Source organism: Rousettus aegyptiacus, unplaced genomic scaffold (assembly GCF_014176215.1).
Source record: "Rousettus aegyptiacus isolate mRouAeg1 unplaced genomic scaffold, mRouAeg1.p scaffold_m13_p_14, whole genome shotgun sequence".
NCBI classification, from domain to species: Eukaryota; Metazoa; Chordata; class Mammalia; order Chiroptera; family Pteropodidae; genus Rousettus; species Rousettus aegyptiacus.
The window spans coordinates 9,803,870-9,830,195 of record NW_023416289.1 but is presented as its reverse complement, the minus strand read 5'-3'; the positions used below and the strand labels follow the sequence as shown (position 1 = coordinate 9,830,195).

The 26,326-nt window shown below is 44.8% G+C and overlaps 1 protein-coding gene across 5 annotated transcripts in view; it reads left to right on the top strand.

Moving 5' to 3' along the window:
* The window catches only part of HYDIN (HYDIN axonemal central pair apparatus protein), a 310,335-nt gene that overhangs the window by 276,161 nt on the left and 7,848 nt on the right, over positions 1–26,326 (top strand). For all 5 annotated transcript variants that reach the window (XM_016164411.2, XM_036231381.1, XM_036231382.1 and 2 more), the window contains 16 exons: positions 2,626–2,723; positions 3,525–3,732; positions 4,884–5,096; positions 5,557–5,695; positions 6,731–6,896; positions 9,080–9,227; positions 9,672–9,879; positions 10,396–10,617; positions 14,049–14,218; positions 15,910–16,108; positions 17,865–18,023; positions 20,465–20,742; positions 21,866–22,085; positions 23,668–23,880; positions 24,747–24,910; positions 25,762–25,912. In XM_016164411.2, coding sequence (XP_016019897.2) covers positions 2,626–2,723; positions 3,525–3,732; positions 4,884–5,096; positions 5,557–5,695; positions 6,731–6,896; positions 9,080–9,227; positions 9,672–9,879; positions 10,396–10,617; positions 14,049–14,218; positions 15,910–16,108; positions 17,865–18,023; positions 20,465–20,742; positions 21,866–22,085; positions 23,668–23,880; positions 24,747–24,910; positions 25,762–25,912 — 2,956 coding nt within the window. The remainder of the gene's footprint in view (positions 1–2,625; positions 2,724–3,524; positions 3,733–4,883; positions 5,097–5,556; positions 5,696–6,730; positions 6,897–9,079; positions 9,228–9,671; positions 9,880–10,395; positions 10,618–14,048; positions 14,219–15,909; positions 16,109–17,864; positions 18,024–20,464; positions 20,743–21,865; positions 22,086–23,667; positions 23,881–24,746; positions 24,911–25,761; positions 25,913–26,326) is intronic.

The window sequence follows — 26,326 nt, the reverse complement described above, 5'->3', positions numbered from 1 at the left end:
CAATTGAAGTTCACACCTGAAATTAAATTATAGGCTGGGAAACACAGTCGACCAGGAAGGTGGCATCAGGCAGTCAGCTTCAGTGGGAATAACCTTTGCAGCAGTCCACCGCCACCCAGGAAATTCTTGTCGGTCCCCCGGGTGAGGGCAGCTCGGACGATATCTATACTAGTGGGGATGGGGTCCATTAGATTAGAAGCCCCGTGACCAACAGAAGTTAACGTTTCTCATAACCACCCCAAAGGTATAGCTTCCAGGATGCCTGCAGGGAACACGCCCAGTTACAAGAGCCTCTCTACTCAACGAGAGCCCAAAGCTATGGCTTTCATCCAGATAACCATCATTCCTCCCAGACCAAATACGATTTACCAAGCAGGGGTCATTTTTACTAGAAAAGATGTTGCCTAATTACACAGCTGACATTTCTTCCTTATTTTCCAGGGAAACAATGCTAGAACGTTAGTTCAAATCCACATTGTCTTTACAAGGAGGAGTTATGTTAATCCTTCACCCACGCTCAGATGCAGGGATACAAAGATGCCATAGGTTCTACCCTCAGAGCTCATGGTCTAGAGTTAGGGGTGGGGGAATGGGCGAAAACAGGTGCACTGATGGCTGCAGCATGGTGTCCTCTGTATGCAGGCCAAGGCCCTAAAGCAGACCGAGATATGGGAGAGTGTCAGGGAAGGCTTCTCAGACAAAGCGGTGCCCCAGCTTAAGTTTGGAGAACAAATAGAAGGTATCCAGGTGAAGAAGTAGGGAAAAAAAAAAAGGACCTTTTAGACAGAGAAAGCAACATATACAGAGACAAAGAGAGAAGGCCTGTGACTAATCTTTGAGAATTACAAACACAAAAAAATGTTAACCACTCATATTTCTACTTTGTAAAGATTAGTAATTAACTTGTTCAACCCATTTTCATTTGCACTGAAAGTGTCCTCTCAAGTTATTATAGAACCAAAGACATAAGACAGGAAGTGGGATCTTTTGCTGATGCCCATTTCACCTAAAGCAGGGATCAGCAAACTATGGCCTGGGGACCAAATCCAGCTGATGCAGGACATGGGGAAGACCAAGCCCTGTCCTGAGAGAAGAGGGTTCTTTGGTGGAGAGTGTAGAAAGACTTCAACATGCACGTCAAAGTTAGCGTCAAAAGGAAAGTTTATTGAAGAAGGGGAAAAGCAGAGACTAGAGAAAGCAGAGTCAAAAACCCCAAGACAATGAAAAAAAAAAAAAAGCCCTGAGTGTGGGGGATGGAGTTTACATATCATTCTTTAGTTCCTGAGAGTTACAGTTTAAAGACTTTGTTTACTCACTTCCTTTGACATGGGCATACAGTGAGGAAGGGGAAGAGTGTGCATGAGAGGCCTGCTGGCAGTTCCCAGCCTTCAGTCCTTAGGTTCCCTATGGTTTTAGCCAGAGGGAATGAACGATTTTATTTGAGTAGAATAGTCCTTGAAGACTGTTTTTCCTGTTTCCCCTTCACTGGTGTGGGAAATGGGTTGTGAGCAATCCCAACAGAAATCTTCCGTTGCTCCGCAGGCGTCCTCTGAATGTAGCTTGATTTAATGTTTCGGTTCTCTTGCCTACATTACAGCTAGCCAGCTATATTTGTAAATGGTTTCATTGGCATTTCTGTATCGTCGGTGGCTTCATCCGCTCTGCAGCAGTGGAGTGGGTAGTTGCTGCAGGGACCTACAGCATGAAAAGCCAAAAAAAATCTTACGATCTAGCCCTTTAGAAAAGTTTGCCAACCCCTGACCTAAACCAAGAATTCTTTTGATGAAAACCATCTTGTGCCATTAAGATTTCTCTACTTGTAGTACTCACAAATTCACACAATAAATACAAGCCCCCGAGGTCAATGCATGGTCTACCTGGATGGGATAATGAAGATCTATCTAATCCCCAAACTCCACCCCATTCCTATCCCCTACAAACTCTCAACTTTCACTACTCCCCTAAACAAGGAAGAGCATGTCTGTTTTTTTTCTCTTACACAATCATCTTCTTATATTGAGGCCTCACGCTCCTGCGGTCCCTGTCTGTGATCAGGTTTCATAGTGATTCCAGAAAAAGCTTCTATCTCCCAGTTCTTGTCTTAGAGCAGGAAAAGGCCCTGCCGATTCAGAATTTGAGATGAGTCTGTGTCTCAGCCAGTGAAGGCATCTCAGGGAGGAGTCAGATGATTTCTGATGACAGGGACATTGTTTCTGATGGGAAGTGATTCAGGAAGGTAGGGGCTATGGACTTTGCACCCCAGGATAGTACCATCATGTGAAATAGATTTTGGTTTCGTCTCTCATGGGAATTTCAGGATTACCATGATGCATGCTGAGAGCTCATTGTGTAGGGTCCCTGTGGTAAACAAGATGATTTTAAGTGTTAAATATGTGGATGTTTTTACTGTTAATAGCTCGGTACATCTTTTACGAGTATTAGAAGGAAATATCGTGGGCACATCAACCGCATTCTCAGAATAAATTGCTTAAAACTTGCCTTTTGAATAAAGATTTAAGTAACAAAGTGAGTTTAAAAAGTTAAACAACAGTAGAGACGATGTGCAGACAGGACAAAAACCATCCACAACGCATTTCTCAAATCCATTCCCTGATCTGTCTGTAGGTTTGAACTGTTTAATTCAGGGACTGTGCAGCTAGAATTCAGCTGGGACCTAGAAGAGGTGGCGAAGGCTGTCAACTTTGTCACACCGGATAACCAAGGTAAGTGCGATGCCGGGTAGAAGCCAGCGTTCGAGCTTAGTCCCCAGGAAGTAGAGGAGCTTCGTTCCTGGAAAAGCGAGCACCACTCGCTCCCGTGACCTCCTAAGTAGCTAAGGAGAAGCAGAGCCGAGGCCTCCTGATGTGCACAGCCCGAGAAACTCAAGAGCTGCCTCTGCTCCCCTGGAGTCTAGACCTTGGCCTGCCACAAGGGCACCACCCCCTCTCACATCTCTAAGAATCTTTTCTTTTGGATCTTAACCTTCTAGGTGATTACAGACTCTTGGAGAAAATGATGAAAACTATGAACTATTTCCCCAGGAAAATATACGACATGCCCAATTTGTAGTTTATATACACGAAGCACTTAAAAGGGGCCCAGAACTTGGTAGGCAAACATCCATTACTGTTGCTTCACTTTGGGAGATTCTCAGATCTTCCAAATGGGGCCTTATCCATGGGCTCCCAGGTTGTGAACTCCTACTTTAAAAAAGTGATCCTCCAAAAATGATGCTCCCAGCCCATCGTTTTTGAGGCAAAAGACATCTGCTTGACCCACTCCCTTGAGCCAAAAGGAAACAGATTTGAAAACTTGATGATATTAATAGAATTATTTCTCCTGAGTTGCCTGTGAGAGGTGTGAGTCAATTTCTTACCCCTACTGTCCACAGTTAAGTATCTGCCAGAAGAGGTGAGCTCACAGAAACAACCACAGAGGGTCCCTAAGGGCCCGTGAGTGGGCCGCCTTCGCCTTGTCCTCCCAGCGCAAGTGCAGGGTATCCCTGACCCTCTGTCTGCCCCCAGTTTACTCTCAGAGAGATCGACAGAGCCAGGGGACACTGCTCACAGGCAGCACTCTGGAGAGCGCTGTGGACCACTGGAACGAAGCTCTCTCGCAGTCCTTCTCCGTGGAGCCTGCCTCGGGCGTCGTGCCCGTGGGGAAGACTCAGAAGATCAAAGTGAAATTCTCCCCAATGGAGGTCGGAGACTTCGAGAGCAATCTTTACTGCCAGTAAGATGTGCTCCCCAGAACAAAGCCCTGCGGTTCCCGTCCCTCTTCTGTCCCACCACTACCGCCATCCTGTCCAGCCCTAGACCCCTGCACAGCCCAGATGGACACATTTCCCTTTGGAAAGAGTCACAGGGGCCAGCCTATAGAGAACAAGGAGAATTCGGTCCTGTGTATTGCTCATCAACTCTGTCTAGACTCTTCCTCCAGCCCACCTCTCCCTTCCCGGCCACATACAAAAGTCCATGGGGGCACAGAATGCTTGACAGCCAGGTGCATTCCAGTCCTGCGACAAGCAAGAACTTAGGAAAGCTTTCTTATACCTTTCCTGAGACTGGGCTTTAGAGTTAAGACTCTAAAATTCAAATAACAATGCCCACCTTCTGGAGTTGTCATGAAGACTGGATAAGGTAATTCAGTGAAGCTTAGCACACAATAAGCACAGCCAACATTAGGTGGTAGACGTGGTGCATAGTAGGTGAGGATTAGATGGGGCCCAGACCCAGTGAGGGAAAAGCTAATCCAATAGCCACTGGCCATGACTGTCCCTGACGTGGTGCCCACTCACAGGAAAGCTCCTCGGAGAATGCCCGCCGTACCCACGGCCTAGGCGGAAGAGCCATACGAGCCTCCTGGAAACCCCACAGTCACACTGCAGGGACCCCTCCTCCCACACCTGGGCCACCTAAGCTTAGAGCTGGTGCTGGAAGTCTGCTCACATCCTGTTCACTTTCTCCTGGGAGCTCAGGACACATTTTTAGGATTTCTGCATCACTTCTGAGATCCACCGGATGCCTGTGAGAGGGCCCGCAGGCTAAGCCTCGGTGCTCATCTTACAGCAGGGAGATTTTCTGGTCACTGATGGAGGAAGTAACCTGAGGTCATACTTAGGTACACAGAAGGAACCAGAATCCAGGCTCCTCATACTCAGCCCGTTCACACATTCATCCATCCACTTGACAATTATTAATGATCACTACTATGCATCATGTCCTATTCAAGGCACTGAGATTATGTTATTGACAAAGACAGACTCAGCCTCTGTTCTCATGGAGCTCACATCCTGGTGTATGTAATATTCATTTCTGACCAACTGAGAAAGCAATAATTGATTAAAATCTAAAAAATAAATTAAAACGACCTTATCCTCTCAGGATTCCCAACCTGCCACCTGGAGAGCAAGGCCCAGTGCTGTCAGCAAAAGGGCGGAGCGTCTTGCCCTTTTGCCATTTTGACCTGAAAGACTCGGACTACATCAGTGGTCATCGGCGCAACCCGGATCTCCGAGGGCCTAGCGGCGGGGCTGTGGATCCAAACACCCGGGTGATCGAATTCGCCAGTGTGGGCATAGGAGGCAAGAATCTCCGGTGAGTTGCTTACGTTTTCATCTGTTGAATTCCTATCAGTCAGCCCTTCTAAAGAACTCAGAGGAGGAATTCAGAGAAATAAGCTAGGCGGGTTCCTAGAAGCAGGCTGGGTATCCTGGGACCTAAGAGAAGTCCCACAGTAAGGAAGCTGAATTCTGTCTCCTTAGTTTTGACACCAGGAGAAATTTGGAAGGCATAAAAATAGACTCCCTGACCACCACCTTGACCACAGAGGATCACTAGGACAGAAGGGCCCTCGACATCATTGTTATTCCAAAGTCCGGTACTCCGGCCATACTTTGCACCCCCAAGTGAGATGCGGTTTTCATTTCTACAGTAACGGAGCATCCGAAACGGTTCCGATTCCCACATAGGGGGACTGTGTGACGGTAGGTCCTCCGAAAGTTTCTCTTAATCCTCAACCCTCTCTCTCTGCTATCAATTCTTCCCCCTTGACCAGGACTTTTACAATCCTGAACCCGACCACTAGCACCTACTCCTTCTGCTGGGTCTCTGAAGAAATGGATAGTCTCCAGAACCCTCCAGCCTTCACGTGCCTGACAGAGAAAGGCTTCATCCACCCTGAAAAGAAAGCCGAGGTGTGTGTGTGAACGAGGACCACTCGCCCCAGGGCTTTAATCATTCTGTCTGTCTCTGAACAGCAAGCGTGCCACAGGCCAGAGACAGAGTTAGGGAGAACAGCCTAAGGCTGCATTCATAAACAAGTATTTCTTGAGTGGCTACTATATGCCTTAGGCAGTCCTCATGAACGAGACAGACCTGAGCTCTCTTGGTTGGCCGTGAGAAAAAGAGATCTCTGGTATTTGCAGTTTTAAACAATTAGGTTATTAAAGCAGGACAGGGGAGCTGGATATCCAATGCCTGAAGACTCTAGGACACTTACAGTGACATGAATCAAAGTGTCATTTTTGTCCAAAGGACTGACAGCAGTGAAAGGACAGATGTGTTTTCACTTGGTCAGGCCAAAGGGCAAGACAGAAAAGTGGAATCAGGTCCCATCTCTTAGTCCTGTTGTTTACACAGTGGTATAGTTTAAGGGATCAGACTTAACAAAATGTGAACTTGCTTCTCAAAACAGATCTGCAGTCCCCATGTCTTGTAAGTCCTACAGAGACTCTTTGAGGCAGAAATACATCTGTGAAACAGAAATGACAAATTCAGGTGCTTTCATGAAGGTCCTACAAAGGAATGAAGCAGGCCCAGAAAACAATGACAGGGAATGCTGGGCACCAGAACTGGCTGGCCACAGTGTTCCGGCAGATGACTACCACACAGACAGGTGGACCCCAGGCTTGCCAACTCTCCCAAACTTTTTGGTAAAAGTCAAAATTCCAAATACCTATCTAAATCTCTCTATGTCTACTTAACCATCCAAAGACACGAAATATGGCAGCCTGGCCAACAGAGAATGTGGATGGGGTATGCCCCCTTAGAAAGACCTGTGGGCAAACAGGATAAACATAGTGATGTTGCTGAGAAAGCCAAATTTACATGCCCTTCAGAGAGGTTAGAAAGGCAGTGATGACCTGGTAATGTCAGCCATCATAAACCCCAGTGCTGACAAGCCTGGACAGGAGCGTCTCTTACCACTCTGTTCCAAACTGTCTTCTTAGATTGTCTTCCAGTTCACGCCTTCCCATCTGGACATCACGGAAGCATTCTGGACTTTCTTAATCCCCGAGCACAACATCACAGTCCCTTTCCTGCTGGTAGGCAAAGCCTCTGACCCTCTCATCAATCTGAACAAATCGCACCTCAACTTCAGTTGTCTCCTCATCGGTAAGGCCGCCTTGTTGGTTTATATTTAGAGCTGGCGTGACCTGTAGGGGAAGGGAGTGGGAACCAACCCCTCCTGCGTAGGTCAGGAGCAGGCTTGGGTGATGGACTTGTCCTGGTATCTTCCAGAAGCATGTCAGAGGGCTTTTCTCACTGCTCACAAAGCCACAAAATATTTACCTCTCAATCTAATTTCCATCAAGCATCTTCTAAATCCACACGCTGGTAACCGAAGGAAATTTAGGAACCTTGCTACAGGTCCTACTTAGAAGATTCCTTTAGGGCCTGCACTGACCATCTTCATTTCCAGAGCCTCATGTCAGCTCCATCCTACTTGTGTGTGCCCCCAGAGTATGGGCTGTACCTCTTAGATTCTTAATCTGTGCCACACTGGTCAGATTTCTCTGCCATCCTTTCATGCATTTATTTGGTTCAATAAATATTATCAAGCCCCTCGTATAACCTGAGCACTCTTCTGTGAGCTGGGAATACAGCAGAGAAAGCCAAAGTTCCTACTCTTGTGATGGCTACATTCTAGGAATAGGAAGCAGATTACCAAAAAATAAAAAACAAAATATATAGCATGTCAGATGTTGATAAGTATTGCAGCGAAGAATAAAGTAGTGTAGGGGAAATAAAAAATGCCAGTCGACAGTGAGAAGGTGACATTTGAGCAGAGACCTGAAGTAAATAAAGGAAGTGATTGTTTAGTAAGGTTTTGAATAAATAAGTGAGGAGTATATCATAAGAATAATAACAGTACGACAAAAAGAATTTAATCTAAGAATGCAAGGGTGGTACAATTCAATATAATCATTACATTAACAGACTAAAGAACAACCACTATGTGATCATATTAATACGTACTGAAAAGTCATTGCTAAAATTCAGCAGACACTCTCAACAAAAACTCTAACAGGACAAGAGGAATAGGGAGAAACATTTAAGTGAAGAAAATTAACCAAAATCGAGAGGCAAATGTTAACTTGAAATAAACCAATAAAACCATACCAATTAAAATCAGGAATTAGGCAAGGATGTTCGTTATCACTATTATTATTGAACACTTTCTTAGTGACTTTAGCAAATACAACAAAACAGGAAAATTAAATATTTGGCATAAATACTGGGGAAAAAGACAAAACTATTTGCTGATTTACTTCATACATAGAAAACTTCAAAAGGCCCTAGAGAAAAGCAAAATAAACTACTAGAATCAACAAGATCATTTAGTAAGTGGTTGGATGCAAGACAAATATACAAAAATCAATCATTTTTCTTTTAGCAGTAAGCTCCTAGAAACGGAAACAAAAAATTCTATTCACTATTGACAAAACCTATATAATATCTAAGAATAAACATAACAAGGCAAGGACTATATGAAGAAAACGATCTCAATATTTGTCAATTCTCCCAAAATTACATGCAAATTCAATCAAATTCCAATTAGAATCCCAACTAGAGTTACCAGGTAAGATATAGACACTCAGTTAAATTCGAATTTCTGATATCTGTGAATAATGTTTAGTATAAATATGTCGGTATAAGTATGCCCCATGCAATATTTGGGACATACTTATTTGCTTAATCTAGTAACCTTAATCCTAAAAGGAATGCAGGGGTGGAGGAAGAATGGGCTAAAATGATTCAAAAGTGTATGTGGAGAAATAAATCCTCCACAATAGTCAAGGAAAGTAAGAAAAAGCAAAATAGTGATAGGAGATGTCTTAGGGCCTGACAGAATACTCGAGGCCTGATGTAAAGAGTTCGATGCAGGGATTGTTTACAAAGTTATGGGAAGAGTTAAGGGGCCTACCAGGGAGGACGAAGCCCCCATTAGCAAAAGCAGGAAGGCACCGAATCTGAAGGAACAAGGAGGGAAAACAGCATTGCCAGAATCCCAGGGCTGTGACTGAGGCAGAGGACCACATACCAGGAGCAGGGAATTGATGGAGTGAAGTTCTAGAAGTAAGAGGCAGAATTACCTCCAGAGGAGGAAGGACGGAAGGACGTAAAGCAGAAGGACGGAAAAGGGTAGTCGAAGGCTGAGAAGCTTGGAAGAGGAGAGAAGGGAAATTGGAGAACCTCTTCTAAGGAGGCTTCCCCTTGCCTGCGGAGCAGCGTCTGCTGAGATGCTTCAGGAGCAGGTGTGAGGACGCCACTGAGAACCGGCATTTCCTCCTCAGGCCGAGAAGCCAGGGAGACCGTGCAGATCATCAACAGGGAGGAGCAGGGCTTCAGTTTTGCCTTTCAAGACAACTCCCGATATTCTGAAGGTTTCAGTGACAACCTGGTTGTATGTCCCATGGAAGGCTGGCTTCCACCACTGTCCAGGTAAGGAAGAAAGAAGGCCCCCAGAACTGTACCCCCCACACACACACACATGGCAGGAGCCCCAGGCCTGCCAGCCAGGAGAGTCAGTTTCCCTTACAGTGCCCCTTTTGTAGTCTTCCAACTGTAAAATTCAGATATTAACAGTTCCATCTCTGTCCTACTGACTCCCTGTTGTTCATTTTCCTGATGAATTGTGAAGTATTTAGAAATTTAAGCCCTTGTTTTCAATATTTTCCCTTATATTCTTTTCCTTGCTATCTACTGTCCTTGTGAATTTATAAAGCAATGCCCTGCTTCACCTGGCAAATCTCCGAAATTCATCAGAATTTAGAGTTATGATGCCTTTTCCTCATAGCATATCTGCTAATCCATTGGGTATGTATTCCTTAGTAAGTCTTAACTAGTGGCCTAGTCAGCTAGTCTGCTATATTCTTCCCCAACCAGGTTACCAGTTGATATTTTCTTCACACCGAAGCAGGAAAGAGATGTGAACTTTAATTTGATCTGCAATGTGAAAAACAAAGCCCACCCTTTGACCTTAAATGTCAAGGCCGAGGGCTACACTATGAAAGCACAGATCAAGTGCAAAGACAGGACTGGCTTGAGCACTCTTTTGACTTCCAACCAGACAGCCATTGTCAACTTCTATGAGGTAAAGGTGTGAGGGCCTTGTTCTCTCTTGGCTTCCACACGGGCTGGGAAAGGCAGTACCCATGAATGTTAGCTGAATCTCTGTTTCAAATGCCAGGGAAACCAGGATGACAGAAACATGTCAGGAGCAGTTCCATCCCCAGAAGGTGTACAGTTTTGATGTAAAACCTTGTTTTATTTTATTTTATTTTATTTTATTTATTTTACTTTATTTTTCAGGGGGTGGAGAGGTGCTAGGGAAGGGGAAGAATGCCCATATTAAATATACAGGAAGAATGTTTGGCTATCAAGGGAGGTCTAAGGATGAGACTGCAATCTTACTTTTCAGACAGGAGAGGCTCCCCAACACTTAGTAGCTCTCGACCATGTTATCTAATCATACTCAACTCGCTAACATCACCTGCCATTCCTCTTTCCCAAAAGATATTTTCCCCCAACATGTTACAAACCCTAATCCCAGAGGATGGAACCATGGTTTGCATTCATTCAACATGCTGCTCTGTTGTCTACCTCTCAGGTGGAGTTGAACGAATGTGTCCAGTGTGAATTCACTTTTATCAACACTGGAAAGTTCAGCTTCAGCTTCCAGGCAGAGCTATCTGGCCCCAAAGCCCTGCTGCAGTACTTGGAATTTTCGCCCGTCGATGGCAGCGTGGACGTAGGGCAGAGCACAGCTGCCTTCCTGTCTTTCCATCCATTTAAGAAGTGCGTCTTGAAGGGCCTAGAACTCAGAATCAAGGTGAGACCATTTAACGCGTCCAACACTGAATGCACGCACAGTGTTCTGTCTTGGGAAATGAACTCGCCCATGTGCGCCTGGTCTTCTCCACCCTGCCAGAAGCTCCTGGAGAGTGGTTCTGTCTTGGAGAGAGTCCCGCGATCTCTGTAATAACAGCCTCCACCATGGTTGAGGTGCCTGGTGAGTAAGTGTCAATTGAAAAGCAGTTGACCATCCATGCACTGGAATATAGTGCATTAAAATAAATAAGGGAGATATTTGGGAGGCGGAGAGAGAGAACTTCGAAAAAGCTGCTCTTCCCTAGCAACGCTGTCAAAAACTATCAAAATCAACCTTTTCAGGACTCTCAAAGTTAACCACAGGCTCACAGCAATCCTAGGAGCATTATTTTTTTAAAAACTCCACACAAAAAAATTTGTTAGAACTAATAAATTAATTCAGTAAAGTTACAGAATACAAAATCAACATACAAAAATCAGTTGCTTTTCTATACACTAACAACAAACTATCTGAAAATGAAATTATGAAAATCCATTTATAATAGCCCCAAAATAAGTATAAAATGCTTAGGAATAAATTTAAGGAGGTGAAATACTTATATATAAAAAACTACAAAACGTCGATGAAGGAAATTAAAGATACAAAGAAATGGAAAGACCTCCTGTGTTCATAGATTGGAAGACTTAATATTACAATATCTATATCACCCATTCGATGAAGTCCCTATCAAAATCCCAATGGCATTTTTTAAAAATATAGAAAAAACAATTCTACAATTCATATGGAACCATGCAAGACCACAAATAGCCAAATCAATTCTACGAAAGAACAAGACTAGAGGCATCACATTTCCTGATTTCAAAATATATTACAAATCCACAGTCATCAAAATAGTATAATACTGGCATAACAACAGACATATAAACCAGTGTAACAGAATAGAGAGCCCAGAATAAATCCATGTATAGAAAGTCAACCGATCTCTGACAAGGGTGCCGAGTATACACAGTGAGGAAAGGATAGTCGCTTCAACAAATGGTGCTGGGAAAACTGGATATCCACACGCAAAAGAATGAAACTGGACACTTTTAAATCGTACACAAAAATCAACTCAAAATGGATTAAAGACTTAAAGACCTGAAACTGTAGAACTCCTAGAAGAAAACATAGGGGGAAAGCTTCATGACATTGGTCTTGGCATGATTTTACAGATTTGACACCAAAAACACAGGCAAGGAAAACAAAATAAAAGTGAGACTCCCTCAAACTAAACAACTTCTGTGCAACAAGGAACAATCTGATGAAAAGATTATCTTCATTCAACTCCTTAGGAAGAAGTTGATTCACAGCGGGCTGTGAATCAGGGTAGAACAACTGGAACCCAAGGTGAATTCCATAATTTAGATGGAAATTAAATCATAGCGGAGTCTAAAAACAAAACTAACACTTCTAGCCTGGAAGTCAGTGGCAGAGTTACAGCCGCCTCCCCTCAGAATTTCCAGACATGTGGCCTCAGAAGGGGCTTTTTCAGACTTTAATTTCTTACAGAAAAAAGAAACATTAAATTTCAGAGATCTTCCTACTCTAATTGACAGAAAAGTTGAAGGTAGTAAATTTTAATCTTTTTTCAGGAAATCATTCACCAAATGTAAAGATTTTAAAAGTCTTAAAATGGGGATGTGAAGTACAGCATAGGGAATATAGTCAATAATATTGTAATGAGTATGTATAGTGCCAGGTGGGTACTAGACTAATCGGGAAGATCACTTCATAAATTACATAGGTGTCTAACCACTATAAAATATAAACTAATATAAAATAATATTGAATGTCAACTCTAATTGAAAAAGAAAAAAGAAATAGAAAATGACAACCTTGTTAGTAAGAAAATGTCTTCCAGCCTGGCTAGCTGAATATATAAAAAAGATGTTAATTATTTTGTTATGGAAATATCTCTGGTATCTTGAAATGTTTTTGCCTCTTTGCAACCTAGAAACAAGGTCACAGATTAAACCCGTCATTATAAATAAATAAATACATACATACATACATACATACATGCATGCATGCAAACATACATACATAAAATCTACAGATAGATAAATGCCTTAGATTAGAAAATGTTTTTAAATTTATGAAGTCATTTATGAAAACTTATGTGAAGAACTATTATAATGTTTATTCTAATGATGTTTAGGATGAATATTGGATATTTTGTTTTGATCATCAATTTGTTAAATTTCATATTAGAAGTTTTTGAAGAGCACATTAGGTTTATGTGCCAATGGGCACGTGCATTATCTTGTGGTCGAGAGTCCAGGAGGTGACCCACATGCCTTCTGCTTTTGCATTTTTTTGCCCTTGGCATTTTGGCCTTTGACTTCATTTGTGTCATCTCCTGGTCATAAGATAACCATCCCTCCTGCAGCCCTATGCCTGCATTTCAGAGTGGAAATAAGGGGAAGAGCCTGAAGGCAAAAAAAACTTTCCCAGCAAGATGTTAACCCTTTATTCAAAATAAGACACCTTCTGTTTACATCCTGATGGCCGGAGCTACATCTGATAGCCACCCTTAGCTACAAGGAAGAATGGAAAATCATACAGCGTTTTTCCTTTTCTCCCTGACTTGTTTCACTTAGCATAATATGCTTAAGATCCATCCATTTTGTTGTATATGGCAATATTTCATCTTTTTTATGGCTGGGTAGTATTCCATTGTTTATATGTACCACATCTTCTTTAACCAATCAGCCGTCAAAGGACACTTAGATACCGTATGATTTCTCTCATGTGTGGCATAAAAAACAAAAATCAACAAATGAACAAACAAGACAAACATACAAATGAACAAAAAAAAAACAGACTAATAGATACAGACAATGGAATGGTGGTTACCAGAGGGGAAAGGGCCTGGGGGGAGGACCAAGAGGGTAAAAGGGGTCAAATACAAGGCGATGGAAGGGTATTAAACTTTGGGTGGGGAGCACATATAGAGTATACAGATGTTGTATTATACCTGACATTGTATAATGTTATTAGCTAATATCAGTAAATTTAATTTTTTTTAATGTTTAATAAGAAATCAGATATCTTCACCTAAACACACTGACAACCAATCAGAGTCCCACCAATAAGAAAGCCTTGGGAATCAGGTGTTTGGTAGTAAGCAACAGTCTCTGCCACACCCCTCCACCTTCAAGCTGAATCATTACTTCAGGAGCAAAGCAAGAGCCAGTGTAGGGTCTGATTGCAGAGCAACCCATCTTGCTTCTCTTAAAAAAACTTCTTACTTATGAATCACAATCTCTGCAGATGGAACCCTGTGTTTTTTAAAATGCCCGACTGCCTCCCTCCTTCACCTGAGGACTTTATAAGGGCTTCTTCCTCCCACGTCTCCTAATCACCTTCCACCTGCCATTCCCTCCCCACAGATCACCCACGGTCCAACATTTGTATGCAGCATCTCAGGCTGCGCCGTGAGCCCGGCCATCCATTTCTCCTTCACCAGCTACGACTTTGGGACCTGCTTCATCTACCAAGCCGGGATGCCCCCGTACAAACAAACCTTGGTCATCACCAACAAGGAAGAAACGTCTATGAGGTAAGCAGACTTCCCAGAGCTTCCAGATGATTCCGCAGCTCCCTGGGGGTCCTGCAGGCTTCACACAGATGAAGTCCAGCCATGACAAGAAAAGAAGGGTTATGGGAATGAGTCAAACACAGGTGGGCATGAATCCTGAGTCTCCTGTCTCCACCACTAGTACTGACATTTGGACAGCCACGAGATACTCTGCTAAAAATCTCTTCTTGAAGTGAGGAGAGCAATGCTAAATGACCTGATGAGACAGGGTAGATGGCTTCCATTTACTGGAGTTTGGAGAGTTAAAAAGTGAATGTCTTAGGCCAGTGACCTTGCAGCGAATGGTACATCTATAATGAGCCTAAGCCTTTTGATTCAAATCCAACCTCACGGCCCCATCCCTGTGTAGAAGGTTCCAGTTCAGGTTTTTGGGCCCTATTACAAACCTAACAAAATGGCATCTCTCAAGACTGGCCCAGAGACCTGTGTTTATTCAAAGCTCTCTAGATTAGTACTATACAGTAGGATTGTCTTTGATGATAAAAATGTTATTCATCTGCATTGTCCAATATGGCAGCCTATAGCTGCATGTGGCTATGAAGCACTTGAAATTTGGCTAGTGCAGGTAAGGAACTGAATTTTGTATTTAATTCTAATTCATTTTCATTTTTAATTTTAATTTAAACAGTCACATGTGCCTAGTGGCTACCCTATTATTGGCACAAGTCTAAGTGCGAATCCCAGCTCTTCTCTAGCTAAAAATTTTGACCTTGAGCAAAATTTTTAAACTTTCTGTGCCTCTGTCTTTTTGCCCAAAGTGGGATATAATAATAGTACCTCCCCTGTAGGGCTGTTAGAAGGATCAAATTAGTTCATCTAGAGATAGTACTTAGAACAGTGCCTGGAATGTTGGAAATGCTCAATTATTGTAATCTGCTGCTGCTGTGGTCTGGCGATGGTGATTATCCTGAATATTAAGTTACAAGAGTGTAACTTAAATGTAATTTTAAATACTAATTTAAAATTCTTATCTACCTACACTTTTTCTTGCACGATTTCACTTAATCTGAGTCCTGCTTTGTTTACAGCATGAAGCTCTGCGTGTTGGCCTAGCTGCACTCCGCTAAGCACGTGAGGCCCACAGAGCAGTTGTAATAGGTCCAGGCGCCTTCCCACCCGTGGGTAGAGTAGGGCAGACAGGATCTTACTACTCCCACTTTACAGATGAGGAAACTGAGACTCAAATGGCTAAGTAACTTTTCTACGGTCACGTGTCGAGTTAGGGCTAGAGCCTGGATCCAAACTCCTGTCTGTCTGACTCCAGAACACGCCTCTCCACTGTGCTTTGCCACCCAATTACTTCAGGAAGCACTTCCTTCTTATGAGAAGAACAAAACGTGAACTGCGTTACCAAGGAAGAGAGAAGGAATAGAGTGGGGAGAGCACTGGGGAAAGGGGTCATGGGACTTTGAGTCTGAGGCCCAGTTCCGCCAGGATCTCGGGGTGCGATTTGCGCGGTAAGCAACTTGACTATGCCCAGGAGAATGCGGGCTGGATTATTGCTGAGGTCCCTTTCGGCCCTTAACTTCTATGACTCTAGGACAGCAGGGCAGGAAACCCATCAGGACCCAGCTCAGAGAGAGGGGGACTGAATCAAACCCTCTGGGTAAGGCTTCACAGACCTTACACACCTTCCTCCTGATGTTCTCCAGCATAGATTGCTTGTACACCAATACCGCCCACCTCGAGGTGAACTTCCGTGTTGATGTGATAAAGCCAGGGAAGGTACTGGAGATTCCAATCACCTTCTATCCTCGAGAGAGTGTCAATTATCGAGAACTCATCCCCTTTGAAATCAATGGGCTCTCCCAGCAAGTAGTTGAAATCAAAGGGAAAGGCACCGCAATGAAGGTAAGAGAAGTTTGGGAGATCCTCTAACTGGCCCCCTCCTCCTCGCCCTTCCCAGTTACCTTGGCCCACCTGAGCCCACGCCCACCCCCTCTCCACATCTCCTGCCCCCAAGCTGCTCTGTCGGAAGTCAGCCACTCAGGGGTGAATTGTCAAAGCAGACTCAAGTGAACCATAGATCTTACTCGGTACCAAACTTTACTATATCGAAGGACCCAAGCACTATAGAAACATTCTTGGAAAAGTTTAAAACTATCAGATGCAGGATCCCAAGCAAGTCCTTCCTCTCCCACATTATGGCATGTTTTGTTTTCAGATTTAATGGGCAAGATTTGTTTTAAGTAACGTATGCAGATATTTTTCAGTTATGGAATATCTTTCCTTAACACCACAGTGATTAACGTTCTCCGGCCAGCCACAGGTCCCAGGATTGTATTTGATGGAGAACATTACTTCTACCCAGGTGCTCCTAATAGAAAAGGACTGGTCCAGTCCCGCTACAATCCCTTTCTCCCCGGTGACCGGTAAACATTTAAGGGGTCTGTCTGGTGGAAGCGTTGCATTCAATAGGAGGTTTTGGAAGACCGAAGCCCTCCTGAGAGTCTCAGGATGCATGGGACATTTCAGCAACCAAGAGAAAATAAGAGGAGTGTACTCCCGGCATCCTCCCATCAAGCCAGGGGAGCGGCAGAACAGTGCCATTTGGCGCGTCCGTGGCGAAGCCTGACAGGGTCTCCTCGATGTCACTGATTCATTCGTTCGATCCTTCTTTCACTCCCTCGGTCAGCCCCATCGCGTGTTAGGCACTTTAGGGAAATCCAGAAGTGACTAAACACGTTCTCTGACTTCCAGGGGCTCACAGGCTGGTGCTGGAGACTGACTCTCTTCTTTAGACAAAATGAAAACATGTGAGCAGGATATAAAGTTAGCTGGAGAGAGTTTGGTGACTGATCAAATGACCGTGACCAGTGGGTGTTGCTCGCTGTGGGTCAGCGCCACTCCGGAGGCGAGGCCCAGCCTGACCTGCACCGGTCCGGGCCAACACTTTGCTCGAGGAGGATTTTGAAGAGTATTTACTTTTCCACCTCTACCACCACCCTTCTAGTTCAAATCACGGTCACCTCTCACACTTCAAGTCTTTCTCTCTTGCCTTCTTCCAGTCCATTTCCACAGAGGAGTGAGCTGAGCGCGCGCGCTCTCTCTCTCTCTCTCTCTCTCTCTCTCTCTCTCTCTCTCTCTCTCATGAAATACACATTTGACTGGGTCGCTCCATGCTTCCCACTCCTCCCAGGATAAAACCTGACCACCCCTCCAGGCTTCATCTTCTCAGGTCTCCCTCACTCCCAGCCACAGGCCTTGACTGGGCCACATCCTCTGGCTCAGGGCCTTGACATCAGGGTCTCCACCCCCAGGGGTGCTCTGCAGCCCCACACCCACCCTGACAAACTGAGTAGATCCTACCCTTCCTTTAGCTCTCAGTGTGAGCATGCCTCCCTCAGGGGGGCCACCCCAAGACTCCCAGTCTAGCTCAGCTCTCCAGGTACCCTGAGCTTTTACTTCACCTCTTTTAACCCGGTCGTAATGATGTAATTGTGTGGTAAGTTGTCTAGTGGGCATTTTATGCACATAAATGTGTATTGAGTGAGTGAATGGGGGACTCTGAAAGAGAGGGACCACCTTGGCTCACCAGGGTAGACGTGTCATATTTATTTTTCTCATTAACTGATGAACCCTCCCTCCCGCTCTTTTTTGTCCACAGATTTTAGTCCTAGATCCAGCCAATAGGATTGTGAAGTTAGGAGCTGTCCTGCCAGGACAGGTTGTGAAAAAAACAGTTTCCATCATGAACAACAGCCAGGCCCCACTCACATTTATCCAGTCGATCCTGTTCTCGGTCCCAGAACTCCAGGAACCCAAGGTTGGTACCTAGGGGTCCCGGTGGGCTCCCCAAGGCTCCCGGTGGTACAGATGGCTGTGCTAGCAGCACTAACAGCCCACGGTTCCCCCGCACCCTCAGTGTGCCAGAACATTCTAAGAGCTTTCCATGTGCCACCTCCGACCTTCTTCACGGAAACAGAATAGGGTTGGCGCCCTTATTCTCATTTTACATATAAGGAAGCCAAGGCTTAGAGAAGCTACGCCCCTCTCCAAGGGCAACAGAGCGAAACAGAAAGAGATCCGATCCAGTGAATCTGGATTCTAATGACTATACATAGATTTCATTGTAGAAAATTTGAAAAACATGGAAAATCATTTAAAAAAAACATTTTGCCCGTAATCTCATACCCAGAAATAATCACATAACCTTTTGGTGCCCATCTTTCCAGTGTTTTCCTGCACGTTTTTTACAGAAATAAAATTACAATGTTCACATTGTTTTGAAACCCGCTTTATTCGTTTAGTAATATATTATAAACATGTTCCATATCCTTCAATGTCATGTGTTCATTTCTACCTCCATTATGTAGCTAGACCTAGTCCCTATTTCTGCTCATTTCAGGTGTTTCTAATGTTTTATATTACAAACAACATTGTAATATCCACATAACCAAACTTTTGCGTGCATCCGTGACTCTTTGCTTAAGACGGATTCCTAGGAGTGGGCTTGTTGGATTGAAAGGAAGTATATGTTTCCATACACGTCGCCAATCTGCTCCCTGAAAGGCTTTCTCCCTTTACACACCCATCAGCTGTGTAAAAGAAGTGTGCTTGTTGCTAAAGCCACATCCTTGAGTTCCCTGGAGAGAGAAGCCACCAGTCCTGGCTGCCTGCTCCCCACCTTACAGTCATCAGTACCTGGATGGCCCTTCGAAATGAACCTAGAGTTCCACTCCAAGGGTGAACTTATCCACCACTTCATTCAAATCATTCTTACATTTACTCAGTAAATATGTGTTAGTTGCTAGAAATAGAATGGTGTGTCTTAGTCAGCTTGGGCTGCCATCACAAGTGGCTTAAAGAGCAGACATTTATTTTCTCACAGTTCTGGAAGCCGGAAGCCTGAGATTTGAGAGCCAGCATGGCGAGTTTCTGACGAGGACTCCCCTGTCTCGTAGATGCTCACACAGCAGACAGCAAGCGAGACTGAGCTCCCTGGGGTCTGTCTCTCCGTGTAAGGGCGCTAAGGCCACCGCAGGGTCCCCCCCTCAGGACCTCATCTACAGCTAATTACCTCCCAAGGACCCGGAAGGGGCTGCTCGGAGGGAGGCTTGGGGCCCTGGAAGACCCCATGGTGGAGAGAGAGGTCTGTCCTGAGTATTACAGGGTGAAGAGGTATCTCCCAGGCAGGCAGGTTGGGGAGGGTATTCTGGCAGGCAAGGGTATATAGGACGGAAAGAGTCAGTGCTTTTGGAAACCTCGCTGTGATTCAGTGTGGCAGGAGCACTGGGATCACCGGGGGATGCAGGATACAGAAAAACTGGCTGTGGGAGGCCAGCCGAAGCAAGAGACTAGTGGGCACCTCAGCCCAGGGCCCCACATTGCCCACTTCGCCATCCAGAGTCAGAGAGCAAACTTCCCTTTCCTCACTAATCCAAATTAAAGTCCTTGGTTCCATGGGGTCGGGACCCCTCACCGTCTGACTATACCCATTCTGCTTCTTTGGGTGATCAGACTCAAGCTGCCAGAGTGACCTGCCCTGACACCATCGCCCCGGGATTGGTTTCCAACATCATTGTGTTTGGGAAATCCCTAGGATCACTTTCCAATGGCAGCTTCTCTCCTGTATCTAACTCCCGGCTGCCTCAGGCCCCTTGCTGGTGAGTGCTGGGCACTCTGTACCAAAGGGAGCCCAAGGGTGAAAAGGGGTGTGGCTTCCTTAAAGCTGATTTTGACTTGCGCTTTTTACCAGGACAAAGGAGGAAGAGAAGACCATACGAATTCAAATTTTAGAATACACCAGTCATCCAGGGCATTTTTGAAAATGCAGGTCCCAGGCTCCCCCAAGGACACTGATCCAGTCGGCTGGGGTAGGACCCAGGAATCTGCATTGTTTGTGAGCAGCACACTGGGAAGTGTGATGCAGGTTGCCTAGGGAGCGCTCCCCCAAAAAACACTAGAGCATCGAGTTTTCCTATTTCATCTTGCTATTTCCTCCACCAGTAGAAATTATTTGCAAGGAGCTGGAAAAGAATTAACATTTATTGAACGCCTATTATGTGCCACACATTTTATACAGATGATCAGAATCTAAGTTACAGGGACTTTAAATAACTTATCAAAGATGACACAGCTGGTAAGAGAGAGAAGAAGTGAGATTCGACCCCTGGGCTGTTACAGCTCCAGCAGTAAGATCTCCAGGAATGGCGGCCTCGGAAGCCCCCCTGCCCTCAGCCGTTAAGTCTTTGTCATTCTGTCCAGGTCATCACCTTGATACCATCCCACAACATCACTCTGAAGCCCAAAGAAGTCTGTAAGCTGGAGGTCATCTTCGCCCCAAAGAAGCGCATACCTCCCTTCTCCGAGGAAGTGTTCATGGAAAGCATGGGGCTTCTGCGCCCCCTCTTCCTCCTCAGCGGCTGCTGCCAGGCCCTGGAGATCTCCCTGGACCAGGAGCATCTCCCCTTTGGACCAGTCATATGTCAGACACAAGCCACACGTCGCATCCTCATGTTGAACACGGGCGACGTGGGTGCAAGGTAGGAGAGGAAGCAGAGAGCTCTGACCCTGGATTTGAATTAGACATTTGTTTTACAAGCGTGGCCACTTTTTCTTTCCCCTCCCTTCACATCTCCTCCCTTCCCTGAAAATGTGACAGCAATGGCCTGTCCTCAGTGATGGCCACTGCCATGATTAATATGACAGAGAACATTTCCTCGGTACCTGTCATAAGCTCTTTACATGGCTCATCTCATTTAATCCCAACAATTATGCTATGACTGATCCATTTTACAGATGAGAAAACTGAGATAAAAGAGATTAAGTAACTTTTCCAAAATCCTGCATTTAGCAAGAACTTTACAGTGCATAGGTACAATGCTAAGCATTCGTACAAAAGATCCCATTGGATTATTCCAGGACCCTCTAAGGTAAGTACTGTATTGTCCCTATTTCACAGATGAAGTTGAAGCTCAAAATGGTCAGGTGACTTGCCCGAGGCCACACAGCCAGGAAATGACAAAGATGGGATTGGAACCCAGGTGTACCTGGGCAACTCTCCTTGCCAGTCTCTTGCCTCATGCCACCATAGCTATGCAGGCTGCACGGCACACACCTGCAGGGGGCACTGGAAACCCTGCATCGTCTGCCCTCTTATCTCTTGCCTGGATGGAGCGCCAGACCACAAAGGGATGACCACACAGCATCCCAGTGCCATCAACAGCAGGCGTAATTCTCACATGAAGGACTGCCTCCACCCTGCCAGACCTGCAGGCAGCGGTTCAGGCCACAGTCTCAGGAAGGTTCCAGTCCCAGCTCAGCTACTTGCTGGCTGTGCGACCTTGGGTATACACGTGTACGCATGTTCATGTGCAAGCTCCCCGATGTGTCACTCTGGGCAATGAGATAAGATGCAGCCACTTGCCACCTTGATCAGCTCTGAGAGGGAGCCGAGTCATCTTACCTAGGAGCGAAGTGACCTTGTCCTTGTGCGCACCTGCCTCTGCTTTACCGACAATCTTTCTCCTCCCAGGTCTCACAGAGTTTATAAAGGGGTGAGCCTCCAAGCTAAAAGCCCATGCAAAGTCTCGTTCTCAGCAGCATTGAGGACACCCCCAGGATACTAGTAAACTGTTTTCTTTATCTTCTTTTGTCTTGGAAAAGGTTTAAATGGGATGTCAGAAAATTTAAGCCTCATTTCTCCATCAGCCCGGAAGAAGGCTATATCACTGCAGGCATGGAGGTTTCTTTTGAAGTGAGTTATCATCCCACCGAGGTGGGCAAGGAGAGTCTCTACAAAAATTTGCTCTGCTTCATCCAGGGAGGCAGTCCTCTGAGCCTCACCCTGTCTGGAGTCTGTGTGGGACCACCTGCAATAAAAGAGGTCAGTAAGGGCTGCCCACAGATGGGCCAGTGGCCAAAATGGGCCTAGCAAGCCCCACAGGTGAACTCAGCCAGGCCTTCCGGGTGGCTCTGTTCAAACCACCTTTGGTGCCCACGACAAACATTCAGACCTGCCCCTCCGCACACAGGGCCTTTGCCCATGCTACTCCCAGGTCTAGAATGTTCATTTTCCCCTCTTTATTTAGTTAATTCCTTTTCATTCTTCAGCTCTCAACTCCAGCGTCACATTCTTAGGGAAGCTTGCATTGACATTTCTGGTCAGCTTGAATACTGTTATAAGCTGTGAGTGAAGGGTGAACACCTTTACTACGTTGTTGTTGTTGTTTAATGACCTTGGGCTGACCTTCTGCTAGCTCTGTGTTCCTAGGAACCTAACAGTGCACTGTCAGCTGTGTTCCTGGCAACACCGCTTATGGTAAAAATGATGCCTGATCTCCACCTCTATACTTTTGTTATTTCAAGAATGTAGATAAATGAAATCGTACATCATGCCATGAACATGTACGTACATGGGCATGAACACATGCTTTCATTTTCTTGGGTAAATACCTAGGAGTGGAACGGCTCGGTCACAGGGTAGGTGTATATTTACCTTCTTAAGAACCTACCAAACTGTTTTCCAAAGTGGTTGTGTCGTTTTACATTCCCGCCAGCGACGTCTGACATTTCTACTTGCCTCACACCCTTACCGACCAACATTTGATATAGCTCATTTCTTTTTTTAATTGTAGTCATTCTAATAGGTCTGTAGTGATACTTCATTGTGATTTTTAATTTAATTTCCCTAATGCCTAGTGATGTTGAGAATCTTTTCATGTATTTATTTGCCATCCATATGTATCTTTTGTTGAAGTATCTGTTCAAATCTATTTTTAGTTGGGTTGTTTGTTTTCTCATTATTGAGGTTTGAGAACTTTTTATATATTCAAGATACAAGTTTTACATTTAGATCTTTAATCTGTTTAGAGTTTTATATGTAATACGAGATATGGATTAAAATTCATTTTATTTTATTTTTTTTGTATATGGATATCCAATTGTTCTAGCACCATTTGTTGAAAAGATTATCCTTTCTCCATTGAATTGCCTTTGCACTTTGGTCAAAAACTAATTAATCATACATGTGTAGGTCTATTGTGTAGGTCTATTCTTGTCCACTGATCTATTTGACTCTCTTTACACCAATACTACATTGTTCCACATTGCTACGTTCGATGGCCTGTTCTCACCCATCATAGTTGAGCTGTTGGTAGCATCTGACACTTTGAACAAGTACTTCCTCACATGGCTCCCAGGAGACTACCCTCCCCTGGTTCTCCTCCTGCTTGATTAGCTATTCCTTCTCATCCTCTCTTCCGATTCTTCTTAACACTGGACTATGCCAGTCAGGAATTAATCCTTAAATTCCTTTTCTTTTCTAAATACATTTACTTCTTGAAAATCTCATCCAGTTTCTTAGCCTTAAAAAAGCATTGCTACACTGACAACTCCCAAATATGTATCTCCAGCCTGAATCTTGCCTTGAACTACAGATTTGTAAATTCCATTTCCTGTTCTTCCAGGTGGTAAATTTCACCTGCCAGGTGCGCTCCAAACACACGCAGACCATCCTGCTTTCAAACCGCACCAACCAGACCTGGCATCTGCACCCCATTTTTGAGGGTGAGCACTGGGAGGGGCCCGAGTTCATCACTCTGGAGCCCCATCAGCAAAACAAGCCCTATGAGATTACCTACAGGCCCCGCACCATGAACTTGGAGAACCGCAAGCATCAGGTAGGCTGAGCCTCTTGCCTCTGCCCTCCCTCCACCCCACCTATCGGTTTCCTGACAAAACTGGAGGGAGGAGTTGTGTGCGAGAGGTTAGGAAACAGAGTTTGGTAGTTCGGAGAATGTTAGAACAAGAGGTGACCCCACAAATCATGTTGGAACGATGGGGAATCATGCAGATTATCAAGTCCGAAGCTTCCCTTCTGGTACATATGTTTTCACGTATAGGGGATTCTCTTGGAACCGGAGGCTGAGTCCTGAAACAGAGTCCTGGACTAAGCATTAAGCAATTAATATTTAGCTTAATTGCACAAATAACATCAGAGCGACTGCAATAAAAAATCAAAGAAAGAAGCCACAGTCTTTCACTCTCTGTTCTCGTATCTTCATTACCAATCCTTCTTCAGATACAGCCTTGGCTGCCATCAGCATGCCCAATGTTTCATTGCTTATTTTTACTTTATATTACATCATGAGACATTTTCTATTTAACTAGGTAGTCTTCATGATAATTACTTATAATTATTGCCTAATATTTCATTGAGAGTTCCATAATTTATTTAACATTCCCCAGTTGTATGTTTATGTTATCTCCAAATTTTCTTATAAATGGTTCTAATATATATGTGTACGTATGTCTGTAACTTTTTCCTCCGGATGGATTTTTCTTCACTAAGTTCCCTTGGGTTTGATTCCTGGTTCAAATACATACGAACATTTTTATGACTCTTGAAACGTATTACCAAGCTGCTTTCCACGAAGTGTTATGCTAATCTGAAGAGCCTCCATTAATCCCATGTCACGACCATGCCTGAGAGGTACTCATTAAGGACCCTTTGTATCATTCTGATGGCATTTCTTCCTCTCCTTAGGGCACCCTGTTCTTCCCCCTGCCAGATGGGACCGGCTGGCTATATGCACTGCATGGGACTTCTGAGCTCCCAAAAGCCGTGGCCAATATCTACCGTGAAGTGCCATGTAAGACACCCTACACTGAGCTCCTGCCAATCACCAACTGGCTAAACAAGCCCCAGAGGTGAGGGACTGGGGCAGGGTTTGGGGTGGGAAAAACGGAGGGAGGACTTTCCCTGTGTAGCCTGGCCCCTCCCCTGGTCAAGGCCCCTAAAGGACATTAGCTAAAAGAGTCAAAATTCTCTGATGTAGCCAGGCATTTCCTGATCTCTAACCCCCAGATTCTCCTGGTCAGTGTGATCTATGAATGGCTGATTACTTATAAATCTCCCGGAAGAGTGCCTGGCACAAAATAAGTCCTCAATAAATGATAGTTGTTATTATGATTATCAAAACAATAATCATGGTGGTTATTATTGAGTGCTCTGTCTTATCATCTAAACCACTGGCCAGAGAAGGATATCCGTTGGATCTTGTATACTTGCAGTGGGAGTAGAGTAGAATGCAAAGGACTAGAGGAGCTTGAGGCCAACCAGCCTAGTCCTCCTCTTTTACAGTGAAATAGCCAAAGGCTACAAGAAGACCACCTGCTTAGCACTGTGAAAAAAGGCCCAGGCCTGAGTCTGAATCCTAGTTCTGCTGATAACTAGCCATGTTACAGGAGCATATTATCTTCCTTCCCTTGGCCTCATTCCCCATTAGTAAAATGGAGATAGTAATGATATGTACCTCCCACAGACATTACAGGGATTAAATGCCTGTAACACATACAGAGCACTGATTGGGTACCTGCCCCATAACAAGTGGTCAGTAAATGGTAGTTACTCTTCTTGTTAGTGACAGAGTGAAGACTAAAATCCTGGACCTATGTGTTTTTCATAAAATCAAGAGTAGAGACAGCACCTTTCCTTCTTTCCTTTGGGCAGATGTCTCATTTTCTCTATTCTCTCTTCCTGTTCTCCTGTGTCCCCCCAGATTCCGAGCCATTGTGGAAATGCTAAAACCAGAGAGGCCAGACCTAAGCGTCACCTTAAAGGGCCTTGATTATATTGACGTATTGTCTGGCTCCAAGAAAGACTACAAACTGAACTTCTTTTCCCACAAGGAGGGATTATACAGTGCAAAGGTATCCATGCATCAAAGGCGTGACCCTGGGACCCCGGAGATTTGACCCTGAGGTTGGTCCTGGTGTTAGGGAGTGCAGCTGTTCTCCGCAGCCAGCCTGTCCTTATCTGACCTGGTGAAGGCATTCAGGATTCCCAGCCTCTTTAAGATGAGACTAGATCGTGAGGCCAACCTGCCATCATGTAGGCCCATGCCAAGCCTCCACGGCAGAAGAATCATGAAAGTCCCTACGCCGTAGGAAACACTGGATTAGCAAATATGAGACCACAATAATAACAAAATGTCCCATTTTCTGAGTCTTAGAGAGTATCCAGCATTGTGCTAAGCACTCAACACACACAGTAATGGCAGAGCCAGGATTCAACTCGGAGCCGTCGGCTCTAAGACACCACAGGGCCTTTCACGCATGAGCTGT